The following is a 23179-nucleotide window of genomic DNA, read 5'->3' on the forward strand; positions in this document are numbered from 1 at the left end:
GCCTCCCGCTGCCCCAGCGCCCCGGGAGGCGCCCCCCGCTCCCGCCGCCTTACCGTGCCGCTGCAGCCCCTGCCGGCGCGGGGCGGCCCGCGGGCGGTGCGCGGCGCTGTCCCGCGCTATCCCGCGGAGCCGCGGCAGGACGACGCCGCCGCCCCAAGCATGGTCTCCAAACCCCCGCGGAGCCGGGTGTGCGCGGCGGGCGCCGCTCCCGGTCTTTTCTCGGGCGGGGGAGGAGGAGGGTGGGGTGAGGGCGGGCGGGGGCGGGCGCGTCCGCGGCGGGCGGGCGCCATTAACGGCCGCGCTCGCGCCACCGCCCACTTTGAAGCGGCCGCGCCGCGCCAGGCACAGCGGCGCCCCCTGGCGGCGGCGGGAGGCGCCTCCCGGGCGCGGGGATCCCGGGATTTCCCGCTTGGCAACGCCGCCGGCCCGGGCGTGCCGAGCCGAGCCGAGCCGAGTCGCCGCTTGTACCGTGAGGCTTTTCATCTGCTTGAAGCAATAGCACTTCGGGTTGCCTCAGCGTAACGGGCCGGGCCCAGCAGAGAACAACGGGGCTGGTTGTGCCGAGGAGGCGGCGGGTTTGTCCTGCCGGCCGGGGAAGGAAGGAGGGGAAGGCACGGGAACCCTGACGGGCACGACTGTTCTGCGGGAGCTGTCCGAGCCTCCCTGCTGCCGGTGTGTGTGCGGAGCAAGGCCCGGTGCTCCTGCGGCAGGCAGGAGGCGAACGGGAGCCGTGTGGCGGATTCATGGGGCACAGCCCAGCAGCCGCCCCGGCGCCACACGCGCAGCACGGCAGCCCCGGGTGCGGGGCACGCCGCAGCTCACTGCGGCACGGCTGCGGGGCCCTCACAGCGCCGCAGTGCGCGGGGCAATGGCAAAGCGGAGTAAAAAGCCAAGCATCCTCTCACACACGGCCAAATACTGTGAAAAGCTCGATTTGAGGTTGTCTAGTACAAGAGTTTACACCGAGCCTGAAGATGGAAGATGAGTTTGAGAAGCTGCTTGTCTTCAGTCTTCTAAATAGACTGGCTTTTCTCTCTTATTTACCATTACAGAAGATAATCTTATTTTTGTCCTCGGATATTTATGGATAGCTGTGCCTTTCGCACATCTGAACAGCACAAGGTATTTGAACTGTCTTCTCCCAGCACAGACCAGTCCACTCAGCCTTGTAACAAGTGCCTTTCATCAGGAGGAGAATCACCACCATTGTTCTCCATTTCGCCCTCCATGCTGCCCTTGGCACCGTGCAAGCAGCCCCCCTGCTAAATACAGACTAAATGCACCCAGAATTGCAGATCTCTTGTGAATGCAGCCACACATTCTGCTACTATGGCTTATATTACTGGAAAATATAAAATTACAGACAAACTTAGGAAAATAGAAACATTTATTGAAAGGTGCAACACACTCATGAAATACTTAGCACTAATTATTTGACACTATTAGTCCAAAATTGATCATTTGTAACATTCAAATATATCAGCATCCTTCATACTGAAAAAGAGAGCATCCTAAAGTGCATCTTAAGTGACAATTTTACTTGTTACCCAAGGTATAGTCACAATTTTTTCAGAAGTCATCCTTCCAAACACGCATTCTCTACATTTTTTTTACAAATAGAAACAATTGTTAGTGGAATGCAGTGCCAGTTCCTTCCCAATTCAGCATCTTTAGCAAATGCTTAGCTGCAATACTATGATATTATACACAAAGCTACAATTAAGCATATCTGTGCTTATAAGACTTAAATTTAATCTGGACTTTTCAGGATCACAACACAGCTGTAATCACTAAGCCTGGGAGTAAACATGTTGAATTCTGTTTTATTTTTCTAGTCCCATACTGAAAGGTAGCCCCTACTACATAATGAAAGCCCAAAGTCCACTTTTGGTCCAATATGAACTGTGTTTATAATTTTTTTAAATAAACTAGACTCATCAACTGTAGCCAAATTTTTGTTGTTTTACACAACAATAAATTTTGCATATAAAAATGCCAATAGCTGTTCATTAACTTAAATTACTCTCCAACTGTAATGTGAGATTCTTAATTTCCAATATACACAACTCATATTTCCTTTGAAAAGGAATATCACACAGAGCAGAAACCTTTTACTAATTATGCAGGTGAAATCCCTAACATTTTAGGAAGGTAAGCACATAGAACCTTCTAACAAAAGCCATCTTAAATGTCTGTGCATTCTTTACTGGATTTTGACATTTTCATCTCCTTCTTGTTTCTCCTGCAGTTTCCTCTGCAGGCACAGAGGAAGCAAAAGAATAGCCATTTACAGGGTCAAATGCAAAGCAAAGAATGGCAGGATTTCTGGATCTGAATGGGAGTTTGTGTACCTCATATCTGTGTGCTGTTCTACAGCTGGCATTTTTTGCAGAAGCTGCAGGGTGGTAGATTTTTTGGTACATTGATGCACTAAACCTTTCCCCATCCTGGGACTGAGACAGCCACAAAGAAAAATGCTTCTTTTCTATCAGTGGGGTGTGGGTACTGAGGAAGAGACTAGATTTAATATTTGAGCAGGGGAAGTCAAACCCCAGTTACATAAATTTGCACTGCCCATAGAGCCAGGGAGAACTCCAGCCAAGGTCAGGGAAATAGCTGCCAAAAGACTGTGGGGTTACTGTGTGTGGGCCACATTTTAAATGTCACTTAGTGTTAATACAAGAAAAAAAAAATACTGAAATGTCAGTGTCTGGGAAATGTTGTGACTGCAAAATGCAAAATACAAAGGGACAAAAGAGCACCACTGAGTATAGTTACAGTTAGGATAGTAAAAATGGAAACTGAAGGAATTATAAATGGAAACATTTTCACTGAGTATGCAGAGCACTTTCCTTTACACAGAAGTACCAGCTCCTACTTAAGCATTTTCCCCCTTCAACTTTGAAGATGCATAAGGTGAATGCAAGACATTTCTTTTATGCAAAAATGCAAAAAACTTCTTTAAAAATCAACTAGCATTTCCAAGAAAAATGGACTAAGGTGTCATTTTCTCTATGTGGTATATTTAATGCATGCTGGCTTCCAGCTGCTGCAAATATTTAAATGTGTGAGACAGTCCAGACATTGAGTTCAGGGACAGGATGAATGACTAGTGCCATCTCACTTCTGCTCTGTGCAGTGCCTATCCCCGTGCCCTTCAGACAGAGGGAGGATGGGACTAGTTAAATTTGAAAACCTGCAATTTTAAAGCCACAACAATTACCAGAAAACCAGGAATGAGGGCAGTATATTAATTATTTTTCTGGTTTGCAGATTTTTCTTTTAATTTTTGTATTTTATATTGATGCTACCTGCTTTTAAAATCAAAGGTAGCTCTCACAAAACCAAATTACTTTCATTTAAAGTCTGCAGGTTTATAACCAGCAAGCTAATTAGTTACCGAGATAAGCAACCTTTAAAACAAAGTTGCTTGATATATGAACTTTGTTGTTTGTAGTTCCATAGCTTAGCAAAATAAAAAGCTAGTATGCAACAGAAGATATGTGTTAGGTTGTTCTACATGGTATTAATTAGTTTAAGAAAGAATATTCATCAGAACTATATGCCCACAGTTCAAAAACAGTTTAAAATAATAAATCCATATTTGCAGATGAAAGGAAAATTGAGATATTAATCAAATAAAAACAATGTTTCCTTGTACATATTTGTTAGAACAAATATTTGAAGGACATTACCAATATGAAATATGATGTTGTTTATCATTAGGTAAGATGTACCTCTAGGTTTTAGCATGAATGAATATAATATTTTTTATGACTAAAAATATGTTTTCACAGAAAATTATATGCCCCAACATTTTTGCAAATATCATGTGTTTATACAGAGGAGAGGGAGAAGATTCTGTTACAATTAAGTCTTAAGGAATACAAACTGCCAATTTTTTCTCCTTAATTTTCTTTTAAATACATTATTACTTAGTGATTCCCGGATTCTGACCCTCTATTACTCCTGAAAAAAGCAGAAGTTGCTTCCGGAGGCCTGCCAACTGGCCCTCCAGTGATCTACCCAGGAACTGCAATCCATCTTGCCCTGAGAAACAGGCAGAATGTGTTCCCTGATAAGAATTTTGACTTCTCCATCATTACAGCTATTTAGAATGAATTAGAGTTTGGAATGTTTTTTTGCTTCTTATCTGGCATGCGCACTCATGTAGTATTCTATAAAAACAGTTTGCCTTCTAGTCCTTGGTGCAATGGGCTAGAAAGTTTATTTCAGAGGTCTGTTCACGTGAAAGCTCTGAAAGTATTTGGTCATGCTCAAGAAAGTAATAGACAATATAATCTGCATTTAAAAAGCATGTAACACATTCACATGTACAGTTATACTGAACATTAGTCTGTGTAAAATACCAGGTGTAATTAAAAGCATTAGATACAAGTATACACTCACCTGTAAAGATACACCTATTTTCACAGAATGCACTGCCCTAACTCAGTATATTGAGTCACCAGTCCAGTTTCATATCTGCTTTACTCCACACATACTTTCCTCCTCTTTTTAGGAACATCTTCTCATCAAATCCACTGAATTTTATAGCTGCTTCTACACCAACATCCAGGATGGACTTGGAAGGTTCTTTCCGCCCATTTCTACAGTTTAGAAAACGCATCTGGAACAAAAGATAGATAAGATGGTAAGATGTTAGAAGGTCAGTTTGTAAAAGCTTCATTTTTCTACAGACTTAAGCAAGTTGCACTGCAATTCCACCAAAGCTTATGTAAGTGCATGAAGAGGTTCACTCTAGTCCGCAGAAGGCTCAGAAACTCATGGTTAGACATGTGACAAATCTTAGCAGGAACAAAGGAATATCATAATTCTTGAAGATTAAATGCTGTCACTTCAGTTACCTGTAAACTAAGCTGGCACTCTGAAACTTAACTTTCAAGGCAAGTTCTGCATTTTTATGTTAAAGAAAAAAAGCAAAGATGTCCTGCAAAACTAGACATCTACACCTTAAGATTTGTGATGCAAGGATTATGTGTGCAGGCTGATGGCAATGCCTCCTTAGGTCATGCTATATTGTAGTTCACAACATGTCTGATGGGCATAAATCACATCTGTTCCTTGTACTACATGGCAAAATTGTTTTATAGAATGCAGAGTACATTAACTGGTTATCAATGTTGTATACATACATATATTAGCATACAAATAACATGTATCAAAAAAAACTTACATATTCATCCAGAATGAGGTATGAATCCCTCATCTGTAATAGATCAAAAGAAAAAACTAAATTAATGTACAAATCAAAATTCCATTCCACTGAAAAAGAAGGGACAAAACAAACAACTATTCATTCAAGGTCTGATACAAATCTTTGAAACAGTTGCTGTATCACCACTATTTCAGCGAGCTTGGATGAAATTTATGGAAATAAATGACAGAACTACTAGAAAAACTTCATGCTTGAATAAATTAGTAATTCCTGGAATATTACCTCTCCAGTGTCTAAGTGAAATGTGGGTGCTCAGCTGGGCAAAGGTATTTTAAATAATATCCAAGTTTTCTATTAACTTCTACACCAGAAGAACTTAAAGTTTTGCATGCTGGAATGATTATGCCATTTTCCAAACAAATGACATAACCATTTTGACTGGAATGTTTAATTATAGCCCCACCAAACAAAGGTATTCTGCTGGGTCAAAGGTAAAAAAGCTCGCAGGTCTCCACAAAGAAATATGCCAACAGCTGAAATAAGAAATGTTTGCTTAGCTAAGTAGGCATCTCCTAAATCCTCCTTAAAATTTTCTGGGTAGCTGGGGCTTGCTGCTGTATAGAACAGGAAATCTGATCAATTTGGTGTTCATCTTTCAGACAGGTTTACCAGAAATCAGAAACAGTTTTCTGGAACCAAACCTACCATGGGAGGCCTTTTTTGTAGGACTTCTATTATGAAAAAAAAAAAAAAAAAAAAAGTAGAAACAGTTCTGGGTTCTCATCTTAATCCTTTCTCTGATGAGTGCTCCCTCTCACCAAATGCCTCAAATGCTAACTGCACAGCCCCACTTTTAGGTCTTACATAGCAAAGGCAACCCAATCTGCTCACTTAACCTCTACATACATTAAGAAGTAAACTGTAAATGGAGTCCTTATCTGTGGAAAGGAAAAGGAACACAAGGTGGGAGATTTAATGCATTCCTGAACTTGGTTCAACTTGCTACTTCTTCACTTAGTTAATAAACTTTCCTAACATTGAATCTTCTAACTCTCCTCATCTCATCTTTAGGGTCTGTAGGCATTTAAAAAATGGCCTGAGCTGCACCCTTAGGCACCAAAGTCCTTTACTGCGGTTACTGTAAGCTGGATAGCAGCTGATCAAGTTAACTGGTAGGCTCTGCAGGAGCACAAGGTGTCTTCTCCTGATGAAAGAGCCTGAGTGTGCAATATAAAGGAGTTCAGACAGAAAATGTTAAAAATGCAACTTTATTGTGAGAGGGATTACCCAAAAGTAATCCCTCTCGCAATAAAGTTGCATTTAGTCAGGTACTGTTCCTCAGTACCCAATACAACGCTGGTTGGGATGCTGTCTTGTTCGTGTAGGTTGGTGACACTGGCACAATGTGACATCACAGTCAATCTCTATTAGGAAACTATACTTAGACTATAAAGTGTGTTTACATTAACTCTGAAATTTTCAGGATCTTGTGCCCAAGTCAGGAAGAGTACTCCCATTGGTGTCCACAGGACTTGGAACAATGGGTTTTTCCTCATCCTAATAACTTTGTTGTCAATGAAAAACCTTAAGGAAAATTTAAAATCTTGGCTTCCCCATAACAAAAGCAGTTGCCGATAAAGTTGTACTGAACCTCTTCTAAGCCACTATTAACAGGGAAAGTATTAATTGCCATGAAAGTTTCTCGTTCCTTTCAAATATTCTAGCATTATTTAAAAATAAAGTTACAAAGGGACAGTTTAATTTTTACCTTCTGATTAGATTCAGGTACCAAGCAGGAGACATCTTTATGGCGATCTAGGAATCGATCAAATTCTTCATCACTGATAACAAATTTTTCTGCTTCTCTTAGAGCATCCTCACCACTGTTCTCCCCTTCGATAAGCAGGCACTGGAATACCTAAACAAAGCAAGAACCTGGTTAAGGCTTTATGTTTTCACTTGCCTTGAGGATAAGTGACTTCGGTCTCAGTAGCAATGTCTAATTTTTCTGTCAGTGGAGCCAAAATTACACAGCTTGGGATAACTCAATACTCTACAAAGGGCATGGTGCAGATTTATCTTTTGTAAATTAACATTACAGAGCTCTAAATGTTATAAATTATGATTTTCTTTACTATCTGAGATTTTGCTTTACAGTGTTTTTTGGGCCTTGTTTTTTTTCTGAGTAATTCTGTGTCTATAATATCCATGAAGCAAATAATGAGAAATTACTCCACATGTTCTCCCATATTTATGTCACATTCTATCTACCCATTTTCAAACTTATTTCTAGTAAAAAAGTAATAATATGTGTACACTAATCTCTAATACTCTGTAAGAGAAAATTAATATACACTTATGTGGATGCCATGGGACAGAGAGAGAGAAACGGCAAGCGTTTCTCACAGCGGCTTGTGAGAAGTTTTAGGGAGCTGGAAAGATGTGAGAACTTGTTGACTAGAAACAATTTGCAGGTGGTGTTTTTCTACTTTGTTTTTCTGTCCCTCTCAGGGACAGTGCGTGAGAAAGATGTTTCTGTTAGCTAGCCAATAGAATAGAATCTATCATACCGCTCTATAAAAACTGCACGATTCTTTTGAATAAAGCCTTCTTTGCCTTTTCTACCTTCTCTGCCTCTCGCCTGTTCCTGCCCCGACCCTGGCGCACGAGTGACACACTTATATCTTAATAACAATATATTGACTTTAATGTGTCATTGTTCAGTAATTTTTCCTAATTTTCTCTACACCATAACATATTAAAGGCTTTCTATTAAGCTAATTTTAATATATTAAAACAACCTAGATCTACACATACCAAAACAGTAATTTTCTGTACATAACACAACCAAAAAAGTATTCTTGACCTACTGGGCTCCATTTGAGTGCTGAATGCGATAGAACTTATCTCAGCACCATGCAACATTGACAAGAAGGCTCCTAACACCAGCCCAGGCTGGAGCTGGAGGTAAGACTCAGGTCAATAGAGGTTCAGACAACTCCAGGACTTGATTATTACTTTTCGTTGAACAGGAAACATGTGGTATATACTACTTTCTTACCTTCCAGCGCACAGGGTTCAGTGCCTTGATCTGCTCATTCATATCTTCCTCAACATTAAATCTGTTGATGACTGAATTTATTTTAAAAGCAACAGCATACTCTCGGCACCACTGCCTCAGTTTATGGAGATTTTCCACATGGTTCTTCTTTCCTTGACGACGGCCAATTAAAACGTTGACATCCTCATCAAAACTATCACATGAAATTGCCAGAATATCTAAATATTCACCTGAAAACAAGTTTTAAAAAATGATTAATATCCAGTCCATCAGCTAAAAGCTGTCAGGACTCTGGTCACTTTCACTTTCTTGTCATCTGTCATGTAATGCCATGTAAATGCAGTTCTGTGGAGTCATCCCATCAACCACAAAAGCCACAGCAACAGCACCATCAAAACACATAGTCTGTGTGTGTGTGTGTGTCCCTAGCATTACGGAAACAGGTGGAACATATGGAAACATTTGGTACAATGCTGTAATAATCATTTTATTATGCCATTACACCAAAAAGTTTTTGTGTTATAATGCATATCTTTACAGGAGATAATAACACTGTTTCACTGGTATTTACATTTGATTTGCATTTACTAAAAATTAAGCACTAAGAAACCATCTCCCACTTGCCCCCAAGCCCATCCATGGGTGAGGCTGCCCCATGGAGGCTCCCCAGCCCTGCCAGTGCAGCTGTGCCCAGTGCTCCCTCCTTACCGTACTTCTCGAACCACTGCTTTCTGATCAGGCTGCCATTGCTGACAATGCTGACACTTGGGAGCTCCAACTCCTGCTTGCAAAACTGGACCAGTTTGCCTACAAATTCGCCTCTGTCCTGAAGAAATGGTTCTCCTCCCGAGAAATTGATTTTCTCCATTCCTAGAGAAGGAGCAAAGAAAGACGCTGTGAACAACCTCTTCTGCCCATCGCCTGCTCCTGTTCAATGTTATCAATGCCTCACGGCAGCGGGATAAGGGACATCCCCGGGATAACTTTTTCCACGGCACTTGGTCCCGCGGGGTCCCCCTTCCCCGGTTCCCTCCCGACCCACCTCCTCTGGACTCACCTCCTTCCTTGAGCATCGCCAGCCCCCGCTTGGCCTCCTCCAGGGGCAGCACGAAGGAGGTCTTGGCCGTGTGGAAGCAGAAGCCGCACTTGTAGTTGCACTGCCGGGTGAAGTGATAATTGACGCTGGTGGGCGTCGGGGCCGCGTCGTCCCCTTCCTGCTCCCGCTGCTGCCGGGGGGCTGAGTCCCGCCAGCCGGGGAGGGATAGGGACAGGGGCAGGGACAGGGACAGGGGAGCCAGGCTCCAGCACAGCGCGCCCAGGCGCCCTCGCAGCGCCGCCAGCACCGCCCGCCCGACGGACAGCAGCCGGGCCAGCAGGACCAGCTGCATGGCTCGGCTCGGCTCGGCCGGACCCGGCGAGATGCGCTGCTGTGGACTGGGCATTAACATTTGGGTCTGCGTCGTCAGTTTCCGGACCCTCGCTCGGACCAGCGGGATGCGCTGCGGTTTCGACCCGCTAGCACGGTTGTGACTGGTTTGGGCGTTAGCTAATCTCGGTTCAGTTCAATCCGACCCGGCTCGGTTCGGCTCGCAGGTTGCAGAGAGGCGTCCGGCGCTCCGCACTTAAATGTACGGTGACCGCCTCCCCGCCCCGCCCGTCCCGCCCCGCCGTGCAGGACGGCGGGGAACAGCTCGGTTTCGTTTTCCCTTCTCCCAGAAGCGAAACTTGGCACCGAGAGGCGGTGCCGTGACTGCAGAATCCCCACGCTCCAGAGCCGCTTCTTGGCCACGGCCACCGCAGAACCCGCCGACTGCCCGGGGCTGGGAGCAGGTTGGAGCACCGCTGGGTTTGAGCAGGTCTAGTACCTGGGACCCCTTTTGGTGCGTGAGGTCTCAGTGACTTTGGCTCCTGTCGTTAAACTCGTGTAGCAGGGGGAAAACTGAGCTTGTATAACTGCACTGCACCTTTGTCAGGAATTCAAGAGCTCCTGTAAGTTTAAAAGTTTTGCATGGAAGAGCAACCCAAGTGAGGAAGCCTGATGACTTCAGATACATGAAAATAAAGTAATTGCAGGTTCTTTGATTCTTGGTCTCAATAATGCTCCTCAAGCAAAGCTGCTGCACCAAGTTGAGCGCATGGTTAGCTTTAATACCAGGAACAGTTGGCAGCCTGAGGTGAGACATTGGTGGTTGCCCACTCGTGGTAACACCAGGAGAGACGAGGACAAAGCTGCCAGTTTCCATATTCCTCAGTTCCTTGGTGGTACAACAGGTACTGCTGGAGAAGGAGCTCCTCCATGGTAATACCAGTTGCTATCTTCAGTCTTCCAGTGTGTTCAGACACACCAACAGGATTGTCACAAGTTTTCAGCCTCACTTTGTCTTCACTCAGCCTGTCCTCACTCTTGCGTGGGCTGTTTAATGTTGCCACTACCTGCCAAGGTACAGAGTCATACTCAAATCTTAACACCTTTCACCCGCATGTTGTCAATGGCCTAAAATGGAGCTTCCCTCACTTCCATTGACCAACCCAGCCAGAACTGCTGATGTAGCCAAGCAGTCTTGCCCTCATCTTCCCTTCTTTTTATTTCCCTTTTTTCCCCTTTGAAAAAGGGGTAGAACTATCTTCATCCTGTGCAATTTTCATGGGAAACAAAACCTGCTTGTGAATAAGTGTTAATTTGGCTTGTCATTGCCTATTGTCGAATTCCTGTCATCTTTCCTTCACTTTCCTGGAGGTGATCTACTGGCTGAATAATGTCTGGATCAGCAAAAACCATTTTGAGCAGTTTTTATTGTTTGAACGGTTTTTATTGTTGTCTCTATCAGCTGTTTCTTGCTGGCACAGGTTCATACTACTAGGGCAGGATGAGAAACTTCTTGCTGTGTCTGGCTCCAGTAATGCCCCCTCACATGCTGCAGCATGATGTGAAACATCTCACTTCTGAGGCTTTCCAAAATGGTCTGAGAGGCTGTCAGCAGAGATTATTCCAGCAGGAGTTAACTATATGTTCTTCCAATTCTTTGAGCTTTATGTGAGATACAAGATTAAGGATAAAAGCAGGCTATTCTAATAAATAAAGAGTTTGTTGTCACAAACTTGAAAATATGATTGGAAAGGGAGGTGGACAAGACAATGCAAATTTAAACTGAAATCTGACATTGGAGTTGCTAATTGGTAGCTTCAATGTTTCAATTAATTTGGAGAATTCTGATATGCCTTCTTTCTTCCTCACTCCGTACATCCCTTGTGTAGCATGGTAGGAATGCCTATTTCATGTGTTACTTTCTCTGGCCCCAATTCAAATTCCCTTCTGTCCTCATTCATATCCCTTGTTCATGTCAAGTTAAGCCAATGCAGGTGTAGGAATTATAGTCTCTCTTCTTTGAGGTGGAAGGCTCATGACTGGCCCTGAGCTTGTTGCCTAGTACCTCAGCTGGTCAGAAAAATTAGGTTCAAAATACTTAATTTCCAAAGTCGGTAAAGAACCCTTGATGATTGCCAATTTCTCTCAACACAAGAATTACATCTGATACCCAAACATTCCAAAAACATGTCAGAAAAATATTGCTCAATAAATCAGAAAACGAAAATATTAGCATTTTTGGACTGTTTTTCTTTGAAAACACAGATCTCCATTTCAAGGAACAAAACATGCAGAGAACTTTGCACCCAAGCATACTCAAGGCTTCCTGTTCTTCGCAATCCTATCAATGCTTTCTTAGAAAAATGGAAATTATAGTTCTTTTTACTTTTTGCCTCAACTAAGTATGTTTTCAGATTACACTCTCTGCTTTACTGTAAAGTCTCTCAAAGTAAACCCAGACCAGGATGTTGCCCCTTCCTATATACAAGACCCAGCAGCATCAAGAAGGACACTCACATTTTACATCCCAAACTGTCTTAGCTCAGTTTTGCATGGAAGAGCAACAGGCTCTATGGTAAGGCCTTCAAGAAAACACAGATGTGCATATTTATGCTGCACAAGCTTTGAATCTACAAGAAATATTGAAAGCTAGAACTGTAATGAAATTTTCTGTCCTGATGCCTTCGGGAAGAACCTCAGAAAAGCAAGCATAAATACTCTTTGAAATTTGTAGGAAGTATGATTCTTTCCTGTAGCTTCCTACAGAAGCCATCTTACAGTGGCACGATGGAGTCACAGTAATAAAAATGTTTCTGTATTCCAAATCTGTATCTAAAAACCCTTTAAAGATTAATATAATTTTTCAAAAATTATTGAATAATGTTATTAATGGTGCACTAGATAATAAATAAGTACACAACTAGCATGGAAGAATCCAAAGGGATAAACATAGATAATGCTCTTGTGCCTAGTTGCTAGGAAAGCAAAACCTATATAATATTTATCGAATTAATGTAATTTTATATTTGAAATAAATGTATTCCTTTCTCCAGAGTGGCCATTTGGCAGTTCCAGTCAAACAGTATTTTGCTAGGCAAACCAAACTACTGATACAAACCAGTAACATAAAAAAGGTTAAAAGAAGAGTCATATCACATCACCTGGGAGGGCCAGAAACCATCCAAGGACAACCAGATAACTCATGCAAATCATGCAATGGCAGATGCAATTTTAGCATTTGGTAAATATATTACTTCTTGCTCTAGTCTCATCTGGAAACTATCTCTTTCTCATTGCTTCTGCAGCACTATAAATGCAAATCTGTCAAGGACCTTGTACTTAGAGTGACTAAGCTCTCCTTTGGATGAAAAAATCCAAGGGGAAATTAGCAAACAGAAAGCTCAAACCCACATGCAATTAAGTTATGAAAGACATATGAAACACACAACATGAATATAGATACAGATTAGGCACATTTGAAAGAAGTCCACCATGGGCCCTTAATAGTGTAGATGTGATTTCCCATTCAGGAAGTATTAAAAAGATGATTTCTATGGTCTAGGAAAAGATCATAGACTTTTAGAATGATAGAATACCAGGTTGAGAGGGACCTCAAGGATCATCAGATCCTTTCTTGACAAAAGTATGTTGAGAGAAGGATTTTTCTGTGTCCTTTCCATAACCTTCCCCAAACATCTGACAGTGGCCACTGTCATGGGCAGAAGAGGAATCTCTCTTGGCCTGACACTATACTGCCTTCTGTCTTCTTACGGTCTTATCCTCAAATATTTTTCTTTACTGGAGGGCCATTTACTGATATTCTTTAAAGTTTATTTTGCATTAAAAGAGTAGTTTTATTTATGTCTATTCCATGTACCTACCCATTTTATGTCCTTTGACTTAAGTTTTTCCTACCTGTGCATCAGACAGCTGTTTACAGGACTGTACACTTAGATATATTCTTAAGTTACAGGCTAATCAATTTCCATGGTTTGGTTTTGTTTTGTTTTGTTTTCTCTTTTTCCATTTTGTGTGGATCAAAATTTTTTTAATATTTACATGGCCTCTTGTTGTCTCTGTATCTCATCCCTATAGCTCTATGTAAACACAGTGGACACTCAAAGATGTAAAAATGCTCCTGAGCAGTGTTTTGTGCTAATTATGCACATTTGTTCTTCAACATTGCTTCGTATTATACAGAGGACAAAATTATAAAGGTCCTTGTAGAGGGGCTGAAAAAGTCATACTGTCTCCACTGATTTTAAATACAATAAAGCATCTTGGGCATAAAAAGACAACTCTCTATTCCTATCTTTTTACTTGAATCCTGAAAGAGGGTACTTTAAAGTAATTAGGCAGGAGAACAGGCATCACATGCCTATTATGAATGATCTCATAAGCGTATTATAAATTATGGAATCACCACCAGCTTGGTTCAGGAATAGTTGTAACTAGGTTGTATCGAGGCAGTGAGATGGGAAAAGGGAAAAGAGAAAATGAAAGTAAGCGCTTTCTATTTGTTCAGCAGAGAGGGAAAAGGCAACAGTATTGTTGGAGAAAAAACAAACATAATAGGCCAAAACAAAACAAAAACAAAAAAAAAGCTGAGAGGTCGGTGAGGGAAATGGCCAGCTTTACAAGCACTTTTGAAATGAAACTTGGCTGCAAGTCAGTTGGACCTCAAACAAACAAATGAACAGAAAAGTGGCAGGTAAGTTTCAGTATAGATAAAGGTGAGGCAGTGCAGATCCAAAAGAGTAATCGAAACCTTGTGTACCTGATGCTGAGCTCAGCAGTGGCGCTTGTGCTCAGGAAGGACATCTTAGTCACTGTGGCTTCTCCCCTGAAATCAATGGCTCTGCGGGAGGAAGCAGAGAAAAAAAGTCAGCTTAAAGCTTAGTGTCACCCAGAAACAAGGTAGATTGCATTACTCTCCTGGTCTGTGAAACTTTGGTAAGTGTAACCAAACCCTGACTAGTGGTCCAGTTCAGGTCTCCACATCTTAGCAGGACCTTACAGTTAAAGAAGTCATACTTGTTTCTAACTGATCATGATGAAGGATGAAGCAGCTGCCTTACCAAGGGATAAAGGCTGCCATTTCTGACATGAAAAAGCTGAAAGAGAAATCTGTGTGATCTTTAAAAAATCCTGTATGTAATAAATAAACTGAATGTTGAGCTGTTATTCACCAAAACCAGTAACATTATTAGAAGGGGCACATGTTGAAATAAAGATGTATGTTTAAAACTTACAAAATTTTTGTGCAACAGTAGGATTGCTGGGATTGGAGACCACAGGGGTTTGTGGAGGTAGATTGTATCACATTTAGCCAACTCTATGAGCAAGGGTCCACAACAGGTGCTGAAAGATGAGGATGTACTGTTCAGCATTCCTAATTCAGTGACTGTGGAGGCTGCAAGAGCACAAGGACTAGGAGAAGGGACCATGAATAAGCAAGGCATGTACAGCATGTCATTCTGCCAGACAAAATACTGGCTGAGAAGAGCCCCTACTCTTAATCAGTGTGTATTATTATGGTCTTAAAACTATCTATTGTCTTCCTGTACAAAGAACCATGTTTTACCCCGTGTCTTCTGGTATCCATATCCAGATGCCATAGCCATGTGTTTGAGTGATGTGGAATGGTGCTGGAGTTCTCAGGTATGAAACAGCCTTAAAAACAACCAAATGAATTTTGGCACATGATGCTGGGACTGTACTGAAGAGCTTCCAAGGCTATGTTCCCAGCTGTGGCTCTGGCCCAGACTTCCATCATCTTCTTTGGGATGGGCAGTTTCCAACTAGTACAGATGATTTGCAACTGGTACTGCCTACCAGCTGCTCCCCCCCTCCCTGCAGTTACACAAAGTAAAAGATATTTGTGCAGGCTTTTGAGACGACCAGAGGAAGACAGGTTTCCAAGGATTTTCTTGCAGAGTCTATTAGTTCAAAAACACGTCAGAAGTTTAACTTTAGATATCTCTAAGTGGTAGTTCTCCAACTATTGTAAAAGAGAAGTTTTCTAAAGAGATGCAGGTTCTGCAACATTTTAGGTTATATCTTCTGAAAACTCAAAAACTACATTTTAGGCAATGTTATTCATAGCAGCTGTCACAAGACTAAGTCTGTGCTATTGCTATTTGCAGTGCTTCTGGTTCTTACATCTGAGCTGATGAAAGCTGAAATTGGCCATGGCAAAATTGCTTGGAAAATTAAAACAGGCTTCTAAAAGTCCAGTTTACTCCCAAAAATATTTGTGTGTGTTGGTCTTGTTATCAGTGCACTGAATAACCAAATAATGGGGTCAAGTTATTGATATGCCTGACAGCCCAGTGTTGCTTGGGCACTGCAACTCAACAAAGTAGTTCAGTTTGGGTTAGGACTTGTTTGTCATTTTGGGCCAGTCCTACTCAGTGGAGCATATTTTGCACTCCTAATTTTTTAATTTTTTTTTTTTTTGGAAGACCGCCAGGATTCAGCCACGAGAGCCCGTGGGAATGTGACCCTTTGCTGCTGCGACCTTACATCCCGTGATTGCCGCCGCCCGTCCGCGCACATACCCATTCCCCGCGGGACCGAGCCCGTTCAATCCACTGCCAGCGACGCGGGGCGGGGAAGGCAGAAGGGCGTTCCGAGGAGCTGCTTCTTGTTCCGAGCAGCCGCTCCCCGCAGACCGGCGTTTCCCCGGCCGGCCGGGCCAGTTTCGTTTCCCGCTGGCTCCTCCTCCGCCTCCGCCCGCCCCCTCCGCTGCGCCGCTGGTCCGGATCGCTGCTCCCGGCTCCCGGCTCGCTGGCCCCGGCTCCCGGCTTTCAGCTCCCGGCTCTCAGCTCCCGGCGATGCTGGGGCGCTGTGCCCCGGGCTCACCGGGCCCCCGGTCCGCGGTCCGCGCCCTGCCGACCTCCGCCGGCGCCCTCCGCCAGCGCCTGCGCCAGGTCAGCACCGCGGGCGCGGAGCCCGCGTTTGGCTCTCCGGAGCCGCGGAGAGGGACGATGCCGGGGGAACGAGGGGTAATCGTTTTAAACGAAGGGAGGGCACGTTCTGACCAGATGCAAGGAAGAAGTTTTTTACGGTGAGAGTGGTGCAACACTGGCATAGGTTGCCCGGAGAGGTGATGGATGTTTCACCGCTTGAAACATTCCGGGTCAAGTTGGACAGGGCTCTAAGAGACCTGATCTAGTTTAGGATGGTCCAGTGCACTGCATGGGGGTTGGACTAAAGGTCCCTTCCGACCCAACACATGCTGTGATCTCTCCTTGCAGTGTGCAGAACGGATCCCAGAGGCTGAAGCAGTACTCGACCTGCTGGAGAAATGCCCAGAGCACCAAAAAAAGGGATCTTTTCCCGTCATAGTTTTTGAGGGGCTGGATGCCACAGGTAAGAGCAACGTGTGGTTGAAGAACCACAGATGAGAAATGGTTGAAAGGAGCAACTGCTATGTTATAACTGCCTAATCCTTATAAATGCCTAATAGATTAGGCATAAGGCTTTAAAATAAAATTTTAAAAATCTCAGAAACCTGTGACAGATATGGAATTAATAATTACAAATGCCAATCTGTCTTCTCTTACTTGTAAAAGATTAGTGTATGCTAATTTACATTCAGTGATTTCATTCCTAGCCTATGCAAATGAAAGAATACAGAGCGGAGTACTGAAAATTAAATTTCTTGTGCAGATGATGAAACATACTTTTACTGGAGAGTTTTCAAATAAGTGAACTAAACTAGTGGTAGTCTGGGGAACTGCCAGCAGTTTGTCTAAGAGAGAAATACTACTTGCTTCTGACTAACTTTGTTTTCTGACTTGTCAGTTAAAGAGAACTGAAAATCCTTCTAAAAAGAAGGACCTGGATGACCAGCATGGCAACATTCACATAAATTGCAACCGAGAAAAATATTATAAATTAATAGATAGGGAAATTGCCATGAATATATAGAGAAATTGCCATGCACCTGATGCATTTAAGGAAATGAAAACTGAAAGCTGGCTAAAGGAAGGGCTGGAAGGCCCAGAGAGCAGGAAGAGGAGTAATAATTCCTGCAACCAGATTCAGAATCATTTTCTGCTGGAAACCTTATGACAAGATGCTCGAGTTACATATTCAGATGTCAGAACCTGTACTCCACATGATCAGACAGGAGCGTTTTTGAGTTTTTAAAACTCAGGTGTATCTGGTAAATAATATAATGAATGTTTCCTTCTGTAAATGAAATGCAGGCAAAACCACAGTGACCCAGGCTGTTAAGGACAACCTGAATGGCATCCTGCTGCGGTCCCCACCCGCCTGCATCAGCCAGTGGAGGACTGTATTTGATGATGAGCGAACACCCATTAAAAGAGCATTTTATGCTGCGGGCAACTACATTCTGGCTTCAGAGATAGCGAAAGCATCCACTCAGGCACCTGTGATCATAGACAGGTTTGTGTATTTAAGAAGCCCTCTTATATCTGTGCCATCTTACAGTTGTTCAGTGTTGCAAACAGTCAATGGTTGTCTCTGTGTTTCTTCGGGGTTTTTTTTTGGGGTTTTTTTGTAGTTTGTTTAGGGTTTTTTTGGAAGCACTCTGCAGGGAGAGAGATAAATATTATATCTTTTAAAGAGCAACACTTGTGATAACAGAAATATAGGGAACTTCAATCAGTGTAATACTCATAACTAGCTTTAGGACACATGAAAATTGTTACATCTTCAGTTAGGAATAGTGAAGGCACAGATTGTGCATCCTGAGCTAAACCAGCGTTTTGTGACAAACCAGAGGAGACTGTGGGCTGCTGGTCATGGCTGTCTCTAAGATGTGTCTCAGATATGGGTGGATTGGAATGACTGAGTGTTAGGTAGACTTACTCTTTGTGAATTTAAACACAGAGATATACTTCGTACTTCTTTGAGTTTGTTTGTGTTATTTCTGGTTTTCACTAACAGTGTAGGCAGCTTACAATATTACTGCTCATAAAAAAGTCTAGATGTACTTTGAACCCTCTAGCTTATTTCAGTAGGTGTACTGTAACCTCCTGCTACAAAACACACACAGATACACATGCATTATTTGCATGTGAGTGCTGTTTTCAACCAGCCCCAAGTCCACTGAAATCTATCAAACACAGTGCCTTGTAGTAGGAAGAATATTAAATGCAAGTGAAATTAGTAACATTAGTAATGCCTGTGTTCATTCACATGTTTGTGAAGAGTGCATGCTCTCTCCCAAATCTATTGCATTAAGTAGGATGGGAACCACAAAAAAGGGGACTCAGAGTAAAGGAATTTGAGATATATTATAACTCTTCTTTGACCTGTCTCAATATATATAAGGAGACTTTCTTTTGATAGGAGAATCTGAAACAGTCTCTACATAATGTTTTAATTAATAGTTCACATTAACTCTGAATAGTGCACTATTATCATTGCTAAAAAATAATGGGTAGCACAGAACTGTTATTTTTATTTCCCTTCAAAGCCATGGTGTCACCTATCTCATCATTATTGACTTGTTGTTATAATGCCAACTGTCTCCTATATTACTGAAGAATTCATGTTTTCTTTAAAATTTCTCTCCCTCCATTTTGTGTTTTCCCGACAGATACTGGCACAGCACAGCTGCCTACGCAATTGCCACTGAAACAAGTGGGGAAGTCCAGGATCTTCCACCAGCTCAAGATGAGGTGTATCAGTGGCCTGAAGATCTGCTTAAACCTGATCTTGTTCTTCTCCTGACTGTTGACCCTGAAGAACGAGTCCGGAGACTTCAGCATCGAGGGCTGGAGAAAACAAAGGAGGAAGCTGAGTTGGAAGCTAACAGCTTGTTTCGCCAAAGGTAATTCCTTTAATGGGGAATAAGAGGCTGGAGGCCCATTCCAACCCCTTAACATTCTATGATTCTGTGATTGCTTAATTTTGATAGAAACTCTGTGTGGACACACAGCTCATGTAGTGGGACCTGCAGAGGGATGAATTAGCTAGGGAACAAACTGGCATTTAAGCATCTTTTACATTTTAATCCTGTTACTGCATATTCATGGCAGTAAGATTTTAGTTATTTCTGCCTGTTTATTATGTCAATTTGAATATGAGAATATCCAGAATCTTCCCTGATTTGTCTTGTGACTTCTGTCCTGAATGGCATTATGGGAACATAGACAATAATCACATCCCCTTTCACACCCTCAAAGACACAATGTGGGAGGGTTCTGCATTATGCTTATAGCCTAAGTGAGGAGGTTTTCATCCTGTATTTTATCCTGTTATTCATCTGGTTAGTTGATCAGAGGAAGGGGTTGAATGATATGTGAACTCTGTAATCTAGTGAGTCAAAGCTGAGATCAGTCAATGAGCACAATTACACAATGCAATGCCATATAGCTCAGAGATGCCTTAGCAGAAAATGAAAAAAAATAATTCAGGTGCTAGAAGCAAACTGTCCACTCTACTGCTATACCAAACTGTATCCAGTGACAAGCTGTAAAGAAAGAAATACGTTATGCCATGTCTTGTTAATAGGGCTGGAGCTCTGGGGATCAATGTCAAGGAAACTATGTGGCTTGAGATTTACATTGCAATAGTTCCTAATGGTTTATTGCTCTTTGCTGGAGATTTCATTCTTAGCTTCATATTAGATTTTCTATCCTCTGTCTTTGCAGTGTGAGCGCTGTCTTCTGAGACTGATGACTAATTTCATTTCATATCCCTGCATTTTGAAGTTTAATTTCGCTTGTTTTGTTTTTAGAGTTGAAGAGTCATACAGAAGGATGGTGAATCCTGCATGCCAAGAGGTTGATGCCAGCCCCTCCAAAGAAGAGGTTCTCAAGACTGTTCTACAACTAATTAAGAAACACTGTGCTTTTTGAAAGCAACTTTTGTGTAGTAGCACTTAAACAATACTTTTTATTGCCCTACTCTTTTGGTACCTGAAAATGTACAGTGATTGGTTTTGTCTCACAGAAATACTGAATATGCTTTTATTCTGTCAACAGTAATCTGTGCAGGTTATCTGTTTTGTGGCTGCTACTCTACTTTTCTGTATAAGGCAAAATGCTACTCACATCATTCAGCATTCTTCGTAAAGAAACAAACACTACCGTCATGCATGAAGCGCCTCAGAGTGCTTCTGACACCAGGACATTTTGAGATGCTATCATGCTGCATCTTCTTCACCAGAGAACCTATTCCCCAATCCATTGTGTACCAAAATTTGCTACACTGCATCAGGAGCATTAGGTGCCCAAGGAGAGGCTGAAATATCATAAGCACTAAAACTATAAAATGATTATAACATTTAGGAACAGGAAATCCAGTGCCCAGTGTTGAGGGGTTTTTTTGGGATAGAGGATGTGCAGTGGTTGCTGTGATGGGCATCCTGGAAAGAAAATGTGTTGTAAATGAGTGCCAGTAAACACCAAGGGCTCTAAGTAATAAAGTCAAAGTCTGTTTATATATTCAAATGAAATATCAGCTATTTTCAGAGGGAACCCAGACAATGCCAGCAAATGAGAAACAGAGACCTGAGGAGAACCCGAAACTAAAAACTTATAAATGATCACTAAAATATTTTTTACAAAACTTTTTCTTTATCCTATTAATAATTGTTAATGAGAACTAATATTCTTTTGAGAGAATGTGAAATGAAAAACCTCAGAGATTCTGAGCAATGGGAATGATTGTACCTTTTCAGTTCATTTTTTCTTTCTTGTGTGCATGTTTCAACAGGTTGAATGTGAACACAGGCTACGTCAAGACTTCAGGTCTGCAAAAACTTATTTTTATGTACATTAGTTTAACTATTGTTACTCCTAAGTGTAAAACTAAACATATGGATAAGCCTTTGTGAGGTCAGAAATAAAGCCGCAGTTCCAGAAAAAAAAATATCTTAAAATGTAAATTTGATTTAAAACACTTTTACTTACTTTCCTGTTTTAAGCAAGTGCAATTATCAATGAATCTGTCTTCTAAATAATAATATACTCAGTACCATAGTTCCTATCTCCAGTCTGTATATACAAGGTGATAGAAAAACTTTTAAAAATACATTTTATTCATGCACTGTTTAATGGTTTTGAGTGTTATTAATATATTATATAATTTATACATTCTATAAATTTATAAATTCTAGAAATGGATGCTGTTTTGTTTTGTATATTATTTGTATTTCAGCACCCTTTGGATTTGCCATACGTGCAGACTGAAAATGCATACTTGTAGATGCTCCAATTATTTTAGAAATTATAAAGCATTCAGGTTCTCAGTTCTGGATAGAGGAAATTCTTATATAGAAGACACTACTGCATGTGAATGATCAGGGTGCAAATATGTGCCTGTCCTAAATATTGTGTAGCCTTAACTTGTGCAGGTAAAAGATCACTCATCCTGAGAAAATCCACTTGCCCTTTGTCCTTATGCAGACTTGCACATGAAGCCAGACTTTCTGGGTTTTGATGCTGGGTTCTTAGAAGTGTAGGTTCATATTTGAAGTGGTGTAGTTAATATATATCTGCAAAAATTTACATCAGATATTATCAATTGCACACATGCAAAATGTATTCATAGGCTAAATTTTTCTATAACCCCAAGCTACTGATGCAGACTAGGAGAACAGCAAAGCAAGGCAGACAAAACAAACATTCCCTTTCTCAAATCCTTGTTAGAATCCTGTGCCACCTGCAGGATGTTAATGTGCAGAACCACTCCCATGCTTCCCATTTCTGTGGCATTTCTGACAGATTTTTGTCCACAGTTTCTAAAAAGACTGCACTTTATTTACATTTAGGACAAATCATAGAATTAAAAAAAAAATGGCTTAGGTTAGAAGGGACCTTAAGGATCATCTATTTCTAAACCCCCTGCTGTGGGCTGGGATACCACCCACGAGATCAGGTTTCTCAGGGGCCCATTAAATCTGCACTGGAACACATCCAAGCAACCTGTTTCAGTGCCTCAACAGTCTCACAGTAAAGAATTTATTCAAATTATCTAATCTAAATCTCCCCTCTTTTAGGTTAAAACTATTTTGCCTTGATCTGTCACTATCTGCTCATGTGAAAAGTCACTGTCCCTCTTGTTTATAAGACCCTTTTAGATACTGGAGGCTGTTTTAAGGTCTCCCCAAAGCATTCACTTCTCCAGGCTGAACAGCCCCAGCTCTCAGCCTGCCTTTGTAGTAGAGGTGCTCCAGCCCTCTGATCTCATTGGTGGCCTCCTCTGGATCCACAGAGATGTTCAAATGTGAGGTTTATCAATGACTCCTGGCACACAGGCAGGTCTGGGAGCAGGAATACACAAATGGCCATCCTGCACCCAGCAAGAGCATCACCTGGGTTAGGAAATGACAGAAGATTTTGCTGGACAGTTTGATGGCCACAAGAGGTCAGGATTTTAATGTTTAAGTGTTTGAAAGACCTGTAATCTCCGAGTATTTCCATGCAGATTCAGAAGTCGGTTCCTGGGCATGTAAATGTTTTTCGGCAGCTTTGGAGGGTGCTTGCTGTGTAAGACATCCTGTGTGAGGGAGGTTAAGCCATGACACAGCGCTGGCCCATGGTCACCAGCCACACCCAGGCAGTCCTGGCTGTGTTCAGCCCAGAGA

General features: G+C 42.0%; 3 protein-coding genes across 3 annotated transcripts in view; 1 reads left to right on the forward strand and 2 right to left on the reverse strand.

The window, feature by feature from the left end:
• Positions 1–207, reverse strand: part of RNF144A (ring finger protein 144A) — a 62922-nt gene extending 62715 nt beyond the window's left edge. The window contains exon 1 of the mRNA XM_030945111.1: positions 54–207. The gene's annotated coding sequence lies outside the window, so the exon portion shown is untranslated. The remainder of the gene's footprint in view (positions 1–53) is intronic.
• A 4258-nt stretch (positions 208–4465) lies between these two features.
• RSAD2 (radical S-adenosyl methionine domain containing 2) lies at positions 4466–9628 on the reverse strand. The gene is made up of 6 exons (XM_030945852.1): positions 9298–9628; positions 8949–9110; positions 8241–8470; positions 6948–7097; positions 5198–5230; positions 4466–4630 (listed from the first exon to the last, which is right to left on the reverse strand). The coding sequence occupies exons 1-6, from the start codon at positions 9626–9628 to the stop codon at positions 4466–4468; spliced, it is 1071 nt and encodes a 356-aa protein (XP_030801712.1).
• Positions 9629–15248: 5620 nt separating this feature from the next.
• On the forward strand, positions 15249–21602 carry CMPK2 (cytidine/uridine monophosphate kinase 2). Its single transcript, XM_030944761.1, has 6 exons — positions 15249–15267; positions 16279–16538; positions 16866–16980; positions 17823–18024; positions 19184–19417; positions 20327–21602. The coding sequence occupies exons 1-6, from the start codon at positions 15249–15251 to the stop codon at positions 20445–20447; spliced, it is 951 nt and encodes a 316-aa protein (XP_030800621.1). The 3' UTR covers positions 20448–21602.
• Positions 21603–23179: the final 1577 nt, after the last annotated feature.

The sequence above is a fragment of the Camarhynchus parvulus genome, chromosome 3, assembly GCF_901933205.1.
Source record: "Camarhynchus parvulus chromosome 3, STF_HiC, whole genome shotgun sequence".
NCBI lineage: Eukaryota > Metazoa > Chordata > Aves > Passeriformes > Thraupidae > Camarhynchus > Camarhynchus parvulus.

Bases quoted from the DNA above. Each gene is read 5' to 3' on its own strand.
- RSAD2 (XM_030945852.1), bottom strand. From the start codon at position 9,628: ATGCAGCTGGTCCTGCTGGCCCGGCTGCTGTCCGTCGGGCGGGCGGTG. The intron at 9,111-9,297 runs GTGAGTCCAGAG...CTCCTTCTCTAG, and splicing joins GGCGATGCTCAAGGAAGGAG to GAATGGAGAAAATCAATTTC. The intron at 4,631-5,197 runs GTAAGTTTTTTT...CTTTTGTTCCAG, and splicing joins ACCTCATTCTGGATGAATAT to ATGCGTTTTCTAAACTGTAG.
- CMPK2 (XM_030944761.1), top strand. The intron at 18,025-19,183 runs GTTTGTGTATTT...TTTTCCCGACAG, and splicing joins GCACCTGTGATCATAGACAG to ATACTGGCACAGCACAGCTG. The intron at 19,418-20,326 runs GTAATTCCTTTA...TTTTGTTTTTAG, and splicing joins AACAGCTTGTTTCGCCAAAG to AGTTGAAGAGTCATACAGAA.